Source organism: Phaethon aethereus, assembly GCF_964289735.1.
Source record: "Phaethon aethereus genome assembly, chromosome: 12".
NCBI classification, from domain to species: domain Eukaryota; kingdom Metazoa; phylum Chordata; class Aves; order Phaethontiformes; family Phaethontidae; genus Phaethon; species Phaethon aethereus.
In genome coordinates this window covers 613,623-622,789 of record NC_138588.1, presented here as the reverse complement: position 1 = coordinate 622,789, position 9,167 = coordinate 613,623, and the positions used below count along the sequence as shown (strand labels likewise).

At 54.1% G+C, this 9,167-nt stretch overlaps 1 protein-coding gene across 1 annotated transcript; it reads right to left on the bottom strand.

Annotated features, from left to right (window-relative positions):
* Nucleotides 1–565: 565 nt before the first annotated feature.
* CTSH (cathepsin H) lies at nt 566–8,178 on the bottom strand (the record flags this gene model as incomplete). The annotated part of the gene is made up of 12 exons (XM_082005269.1): nt 566–641; nt 1,303–1,428; nt 3,296–3,402; nt 4,216–4,284; nt 4,374–4,455; nt 5,606–5,661; nt 6,513–6,599; nt 6,925–7,029; nt 7,554–7,624; nt 7,716–7,821; nt 7,925–7,956; nt 8,106–8,178. The coding sequence occupies 12 exons, from the start codon at nt 8,176–8,178 to the stop codon at nt 566–568; spliced, it is 990 nt and encodes a 329-aa protein (XP_081861395.1).
* Between the last annotated feature and the right edge of the window lie 989 nt (nt 8,179–9,167).

The following is a 9,167-nucleotide window of genomic DNA, read 5'->3' as shown; positions in this document are numbered from 1 at the left end:
AAAAGATACTAAAAAAATTTAACATGAACAGATAAGACTTAGAAATCACAGCACTCATCTTTCACTAGAGAAAAGAAAAATCTCCTTCAAAGAAAATTAAAAAGTCCCTAGAAGTCACATCTGTTGATTGGGACACGGTCACCTGAGGAAAGGGTGAGTTTTGTTGGGGCAGCATCTTAAAATCAGGTAACTGTGTGGCATTTCCACCGTCCAGGCAGCACCCATGCCCATTGCTGACACCCCAGCAGAGGCGTGGGGCCTTGGCTCGGACGGGGCGAGCTAGGCACGCCGCAAGCGCACCGCAGCCGGGAGGAGAAGGTGGGAGTCTGGCTCTCGATGCAGGAGCACGCTTGCTTTTGGCTGGGGACAGGAGGCACGAGCAGGAAGACCTACTGCAAGAAGCTATGTGCAAGCTGAGGAACCCGCCCGCAGATAACAACTTTCAGCAGATCAGCAGCCTGTTATTTCATCTTGTTCCCACTTTCTTGATTGTAGCATTTAGAAATTCATATGCAATTAGTTGTTCCTTTTCCTATGCCCACTTTCCCCAGCCTGCGCTCTCCTCCTACACCTGAGGAACCGGGTAAGATGCACAAGCAGCAAGACCACACATATTCTTGCCACGTTCAATAAGGAAGTACCTAAAAAGAGAAAGAAATGTGTATGAATGAGTGTTCCCTACTCCGGCAGAGTCAGCACAACAGATAACTGGTGTAAGGCCACTGCTCTTAGTATGTGCCAGCTCCTTTCTCATGCCCGTGCAAAGAGCAAACACCTGTGACAGAGCCATTACCACCAGCAGTTAGCCAGGCAATGCTATTCCCTGGCCCCCTTACATCACAAACTAGCAGAGTTAGCTCCTGACTCTTAAAAATTTCACTTGCAGCAGGGAATGCTTGTGGGGCTGGAGTGAAAACTCACTCCCAGCACAACCTGTTCTTCTCTGGCCGTGTAACCACGGAAGAGGCACAGTGCTCTCCTGGCACCAGGCAAACCAGCGGTATGGCGGCTCTGCACGCACTGGCCGAGCCCCTGCTGACAACGGCAGGTCTACTGATCTCGGGATCTGCTCAAACTGATCACCCCAGGACTGGTCTGTAGAGCCATGTCTCCTTCACTGCCGAGGCTAGGATGATTTCCCCTGCCTCTTCCCAGAGTATGAAACAGCTGCGAAATTTCAGCCTGAGAGCATAAGGGCGACCTGGGGGCTGATGAGGGTGGGTGGAATCCCATGCCCATGACTGTCATTTTACCAGGAACAGGGAGACCATGGTGGGTCTGGTAGCATTGGGACCTCCTTACCCATCCATGCCCCACAGCGGGCCCCAGGAGTTCTTCACAATCCAGTAAGGAGTCCCATTCTCTTCTCCATACCCCACAGCGAGGACTGCATGGTTCACCTTGTCAGGAGTGTGCTCACATCGTGGGCTGCAAAGAAAAGGAAAAATAATACAGATTTTTTACGTGAAAAGCCAGCCTGTAATTAATCATGGATTAACCAGCATTCTTGATTGTGCTCCAACTACAAAAAGAACTAATGGATACCCTGAACTTCCAGTTGTGGAGAGCAGGGAGGGAAGCTGCTCCGTTTTCTCACTCGGAAGTTATTACTGGCCGTATCTGAAGTCAGGGCAATAGGCTACATTGACCTTTGATCTGAGCACCTGGTCTGGCCTTTTGTTCAGAATTAACATCAACATTGTCACACAAGAGTGAGCTACAATGAAAAAACTGAGCAAAGGAACTTTTCCAATGAAAACCAGGAGCTCTTAGTGCATCCCAGTAGTGGTTTGTTCTGCCCCAAAGTTCAGGGGTCCTGTTCCGCATTTTGCAAAGCAAATGGCAAGTTCCTCAGTCTAAATACACGTTTCTTTGTGTTTTCTCTGATTTTCCAGCTTTTAAATTGCACCTGATGAAAGTTGCTGCCTGTGATGTAAAACAAGACAACACACAGTACAAGCTCCCATCTCTACAGCACGTATTTTTAAACATTTTCAAATTGCAGATTAACTGAAAGATCAATAATCCCCACAACAGATTTACTTTTCTTGAATCTGGTAATAGTTGGTCTGGGGAGCATAGCTGAAACCACTGGAGCATCAATTACTCCATACACTCTGACTTTAGATCTACCTGAGACTATAAATCTACGAGATCACTTTACTTGGCATGTTCCGCAAAGTGGAATTTTATTACAAAGTATCTTGACCATCCACCTGCTTTCACATCTTACATCTGCCTGTTGCTGGCAGTTGACTTTGAGATTACTGTCTTTATTGCAACAGCAAAGCCACTCAAATTTGCCACGCTGCTTACTCTTTCCCATGCTGCTCCCTGGGGCAAATCACTCATGCTTAGACTCTTAGTTTAATTTTCCCTGCATTTCTACATGACTGAGGATTCATTACTCCAAAGTGTTTTTCTTGTTCTCTCCAAACATGCACTTTTCCCATTTCTTGAAATAGGAAATAGAAACCTATCGTGCCACAGTTAGCTTCCATAGACTTTCCAAAATATAATAATCATCCTTTTAAGTATCTTTTTGCCTTGGCTACAGAGCTGACACAACACTTCAGACCTTCTCCTGCTAGGTTACTTATGTCTCAAACTTATTTTTCATCTCTGCTACTTTTCTGACAACATCCAGCTGCAGAGAGGGATTGGCACGAGGTGCTCAGGGACCTGCCTGCCCTGCAGAGAACAGCAATGCAGGTACCTTAATAACGCAACCTGCAAATGTACCAGCTCAAGTGTCGGGCAGCGTGAAGGCAGCTACACTGCTCACCACCACTCCTCTGTGGTCTAGCACTGGAAGAGCCACCTGAGCCCCACAGAAAACTTACTTTGGTTAGGGCTTACACTGATTAAACCAGACGTGTTCATCTGGGCTGTCCCTGCCAGCATCCACAGTGCAGACACCCTCACACACACATCAGCACTGGGACAGGCTTCCCCCAGCTCTGTGGCAGGGCTGCAGGAGGATCTCCCGAGCTCACTGACTTGCCGAGTTTCATTCCAAACACAGTCTGGTCTTCAGCTTGGACTGGTGCCTAGCAGTAAACTGGCTGCAAGCACACTGTTCCCTCTTTCCTGTGCTGCGCTCTCACCCCCCTGGGAAATCAGGCCATCAAGGCTCAGTTTACTTATGTTTGCTATTTTCTGTTTAAAAGAAAAAGCAAGAATGCAGTCCAGTGTCCCTGTGTCCAGTGCCGCAAAGCAGGAGAAATGGGGATGCGAGTGATTGCAGCCCTACACCGTCCCCTCACCCTCACCTCCCAGGTTCAGAAATACTCACTTTGAATAGACTCCTTTCCTGTAGTGCATGAAGTTACCCGTCACCTCAAATGCAAAGCTCACCGGATTGTGCTTCCCCACAGCTTCTACCATGCCATCCTCGTCATACTGCAAGAAGAGGATCCCAGGGTCATTTATCTCCTGATTACACTTGGACCAGACAAGATGCCCAGACCAGCAGTCAGAGCACAGTGGGGATGGCTAACCCTGGCTTTCTGCTTGCAGGCAAGGAAACAAGTGCTGCCTGCATTGAGAGATAAGAACCAAGATATTCACAGAATCATAGAATCTTTGGGTTGGAAGGGACCTTTCAAGGCCATCTAGTCCAACCCCTCTGCAGTGAGCAGGGACATCTTCAACTAGATCAGGGTGCTCAGAGCCCCGTCCAGCCTGACCTGGGATGTGTCCAGGGATGGGGCATCGACCATCTCTCTGGGCAACCTGGGCCAGGGTTTCACCACCCTCATGGTGAAAGACTTCTTGCTTATGTCTACTGGGAATCCACCCTCCTTTAGTTTAAAACCGTTACCCCTTGTCCTATTGCTACAGGCCCTTCTAAAAAGTCTGTGCCCATCTTTCTTATCAGCCCCCTTTAAGTACTGGAAGGCTGCAATAAGGTCTCTCCAGAGCCTTCTCTTTTCTACTTTCCTATGGCCTGGAGGTGCACCCACTGTGGAAAGCAGGCAGAGACCTAGTGCCTGTATTTGGCTACGGCACTTCATTGGTGCCACCTTCAGAAAAGGGCGTCAGCGGTGTGCAGGAGAGGAGGAGTGTGCCCGCCAGCGGCTCGCTCCACTCCAAAGAGCAAACAGGCTGCAGCTTGCACTGCAGAGCCCAGCACACCTCGGGGAACCCGAGCACCTTCTGGGTCAGGCTTGGCACAGCCCTCGAAGTTTGGAAACACAACCCTCGCGGCCTTACCTGCGTGATATTGATAACATCTTTGACAAACGCAATAGCCTTCTCTGGCTGGAACTTGCACGTGCCATTCTGTGCAGACAGAAAGGAACCGGTGTTAGAGCCTGCTCTGGACCCTGCTCTGCCACTGCAGAAACGCGCCTGAGCTGCGCTGGAAATACCTCGGCCCGGTACGGGTAGGTGTCCTCCCCCATGAGCCCTTTGTTATACAATATGTATTCGAAGGCTTGGCTTGGCAGGCCCCTGCAAGACAACATAGCCAGAATGCAGATTAATTAGGATGGTAACGTTGCAGCTTCTGCAGAGCAAAGCCATCAGTCTTCCCCTGCAGTCCTACAGACTGTTCCCACAAAGTGGGGGGAAAGGGAAGGACAGCATGTATCCCAGACCTCTAAAGGCATAAACACCAGTCTGTTCCTGCAGTATCTCCCTGTCTGGGACTCCTGGCCTAGCCCATCACGCTGTTTGGCATGGTCCTACACAGGCATGGGAAGACCTCGTTCTCAGGGGTGCCTAATCCTCAGGGGACAATGCCAACACAGGAGCCCTGAAGGCGCGAGGCCACTTCACCCACACAGCACCAGCCGTGCCAGCTCAGCTCTGCAGCCTCACGCACTGAAAGGTGTTTTTCTGTGCCTGGCCAAGGTCCCCAGCTACACCGCACGGGGGAGGACAAGGGACCCACATCTCCAGCAAGCAGCTGCTTCCTTCCCTGGCCAGCTCCGGGAAGCATGTCTCACAGAGGCAAGAAAAGGGGAGCGTGATCAGGGCGTGCTCACAAGGAGAGGACTAAGGAAGAGTCACGAGGAAAATAAAAAGCAGCCAGAGTGGTATTGCTCAGCTCTCTGAACACTCCTCAGGGACCACTTACCCTACAGAAAGCATAAGATTTCAGAAAGCTTTATTTTCTGCCTTCTCTAGCAATGCCAGTAGGAATTTACCAAAGGGGAAGCAGAGGTTTCTGTGGGTTCCTTAAAGCGCCATGAGATGTGCGTGACCCATGAGCAGAGCGACAGATAAAACTCCCCTTCTTTTCCCTGCGCGTGTTAAAGCCTAGCTCCGTAGCACCCGTGACTGCGATATCAGAAGACGTTGTAACAAAACAAGTATCAGAATAAAAACTAATAAACAAGAAGAACAACAGAGGTTAGGAAATGCTGGAGATTTAGTGAAACATTCTAACCTCTAGGGAGGGCAAAATTAAAATAAGCAACAAAACCAAACCAAACCCAAAACTGGTTTCCCTGGCACGGCTCAGCCAAGGGGAATCAAAACCCTTTTCAAGATCTAGAAGGATCCTGACAAGATCTGGAAGGGTCCCGACACTAGATCTTCAGGAAGGCTGTCAACCATAGAACATAAGATACTCTTATTTCCGTTCTTTATTACTTACCCACTGCAGCCATGGTTGTTAAAAGCCTGGGCGCAATCAACTAACTGTTGTTCCGCCTACAGAAAAGTTTTCTGAGTCAGCACATACTCAATACCCGCATTTGGAATTAAGTGAGACAGAACGCAACCCGCGCAGCAGGCAACCAAAGCGCGCTGGCGTTACCCCTGCGGCTGGCTGTTCACCTGGCTGCACGGCTCTACATCCCAAGAAGCAGGACAAGGAAGACATGGAGCTGGCAGCCCAGGATGCTCCGGCTTCAAGAGGCATTCCTCCCCATGCCTGCTGGGACACTGTCCCACTCACGGGAGCACTGGCTGAGATCTCTTTCAAAGGTCAAGCTTATTTTTAACACTTACACCCAACCCTCAGTTATTCCAATAAGTCATGTAAGTGGCTACCGTCTTTCTGGTTCTTTGAGAATACAAATCCTCTGGGAGTTTAAAAATAAACACTCTCACAATGTGCTGCTTGCAGCAAGGAGCTCCTGCCGACTGGCAGCACCAGACACAGCTCTAGCTAACCTCACCAGCTCCCACGACAGAGACCCACCAGCCTCCGGCCCCTCCGGTTTCGTCTTGCTCCGAGAAGGGCCCTGCCCAAGCCCAGGGCAGCGGGACACTCGGACCCCAAGAGGGGATGGCGACAGGCATGTCCTCGGGCACAGAGAGCTCCCGGCCACGCCACACTGCGCCTCCCCCAGCAAGCTCTGCATGGCTTGTGAGGAGCTTGTGCAAGGGGTCTGCAGGCGAGGGTGCCTGCTGCAGCCGCACGCAGTGATGTACAGCCAGCCTTGGAACAAGCAGCCAGTGGCTGTCCCAGACAGGAGCAGCCTGGCCTCGCCGGCAGCCCCGGCAGAGAGCCGGAGGCAGGACTTGCTGACAGTGCACAGGAAAGGAAAATCTCTTACCAGAGAGAGGAGCTTTCCCGTCGCAATAGCAATAGCAGACTCCAAACACCCCGTGGTGGAAAAGGTCCAGCAGCTCCCGCAGGGGCCCTGCATTAGGAACCGGAGGGGGACTGCTCCATAATGTGCCACAGGGTCACTGGCCTCCCCAGCACGCCGGGGCAGAAGGGCAGCCAGGAGCACAGTGAGCGCTTGCACTCCCTGCTGGCAGCCGGGCTTTGCATTCCACTCATCCCCTGCCCAAGGGCCCACGGCCTCCCCCTGCCCCAGCCATGGAGGGGCTCCCGGGGGAGCCTGTTTCCCTGTGGGCACGCACACCCCAGCTCTCCTCCTCCTGGCACGGTGCCCTGCCTGCAGCGGTCAGCCCCTGTGCCGGCCCGCTCTTGGTGCGTCACTGATGCGACACGCTCCTCACCTGGTTCTTCACGGGTGTCACGTAATTTCCCTTCTTCCTCCAGTCGATGGACTCAGGATACGGCCCAGAGCTGCTCAGGAAGTTCCCCTTCGTGGCCGAGCAGTTCTGCAAGTGAGGCAGGAGGGCTGCGGCAAGCCTCCGTGCTGGGGGACAGTGACTGCTACACAGTGGGTGCAGCCCCGGCCCACTGCTGCCAGCCGCTGCAGCCGGGGGGACCTGGGCCAGCCCCAGGGAGCCCTGCCAACCCGCACCCCGCAGCGGGGCCTGAGCAGCTCAGGGAGCCACCAGCTCCCCAAACGGCCGGATTGGGCCTTCAGTCTACCCGTAAAAATACAGATCAGCCGTGAAAGCTGAAAGCAGAAGTGACAGCTCAGCTAGAGCCAGGGCCTGGAGGCAGAGGCAGCTGAAAGTCCCGGGGCTGGGGATTGGGGGGGGGGGGTCACCTCGCTGTTACTCAGGCTGCAGCAGAACAGGACACTGCACTTGGCAAAGGGGACTTCAGGCAGCACAGCGACAGGGTGCCGACTCACATGCGGGTACAGCGCGGCACAGATGTGACGCCCATATCTTGGGGTCCGCCGTCCCGCCGGACCCGCTCCTCCCCGCCCACGGCACCTCCCGTGATTTACCTGGGGCTCTCTCCACAGGTAGAGTTTTTTAAATTCGGCGAAGGTCAGATCTGAAAACTGGTTCAGGCCCACTAGAAGAGGAGGAGACGGGGACGCTTCGCGCACCCAGCTCCGCTCTGTGCTCTAAGCAAGAGCGGGGTGCGCCGGGGACGCGGCTCCTACTCTGGAAGCTGTGGTTGCCGGCGTTGTGCTCCTCGATCCGCCTCTTGTTGCCCAGGAAGATGCGCAGCCTGCGGGGGTACTCGCCGGGGCCGTACCGCCGGTTGTTCTGCGGGGGCAGAGCGCATCACCCGCGCACCGCGGCCGCGCCGCTCGCGAGGGGCCCCGGCCCCGCGCCCCGGCCCCCCCACCCCGCGGCGCCGGCGCTTTACCTGCAGCATCCAGGCCTTGAACTGCAGCTCCTCTGCGGGAGAGAGCGGGGAGGCCTCAGCGGCTCCCCCCGCTCGGTGCCCCGCCGCCGCCCCGGCCCAGCCGCGGGCCCCGGCCCGCAGAGCGCCCGGGCGGCGCGCCGCGCCGAGCCGAGCCACCCCCTCCCCTCCGGGTGCCCTTTACCTTCGGCGGAGGGCGCCCAGGCGGCGGCGGGCACCAGGAGCGCGGCCACAGCCAGCAGCGCGGCCCAGCCCATGTCCGAGCGGCGCCGAACGGAACCGAGCCGAGCCGAGCCGAGCCGCACCGCACCGAGCCGGGCAGAGCCTCCGCCGGGGGGCGGGGCGGGGGGCGGGGCGGGGGGCGGGGCGGGGGGCGGGGCGGCCCCGCCCCGGGGCGGTCTCTCCCCACGGGGAAGCGGGGCCTGTCTGCGGGTTTACCCGCCCATAAAAACATCAGAAGTCGCGGTTCACCCTGAGATAGAATAGATTTATTAGCAAGAGGTAATCAGGAAACATATATTTTTACAAAAAAATGGAAATATTTTTCCAAACAAGCTGTAAGTTGAAATAGTTTTAGGGCTTGAAAGAGAATTCTCATACCACGAGGTATTGCTTACAGCAAAAGTGTTCTGGTTGTTAGAGTGGAGCATGCCTGCCACTGTAAAGTTAAACTGTGTTTATATACTGTACAATGTAAAAAATACATGGTAATATTCACAGAATAAGCACTACATTACTATATTCCTGCTAGAAGGTGGTTAGACAGGATTACAGTATATGTAATAAAAACACTCGGTCATCTTTTTCTAACTCTACATCATGTTACTCATAGTGGTCACAAGGTATACGGATCTATAGCATATCAACAGAAGCTTGTCATGAGCCGTATGCAGCGAGGAGACTCAAAGGGACGTTTCCATCTTCCCGACTTAGGAGGGGCTGTGGCGGCGGCCGCGGGGCCCCCGGCGCCCGGCCAGCGGCACACAGAGAGAGGGCAGCTTCGCGCGGAGGAATGAGCTTTAACGTGTTCTCTTCCTCCGCCTTACAGAGTTTGCCCAGGGGTGTTCCTGCCGGTACTGCCAGAGCAAGAGCCGCCCCGTGCCGTCCGAGCGCCCCACGGGAACACAGGGGCTCGCCCACCCGCCAGCCCCCTCCAGAGGAACAAATGACAGAAGTAACATCATTGAAAATAAACTGGGACTCCAGCAAAGTGTCGATGCGAGAAACCTTAAACGATGCGGGAAAT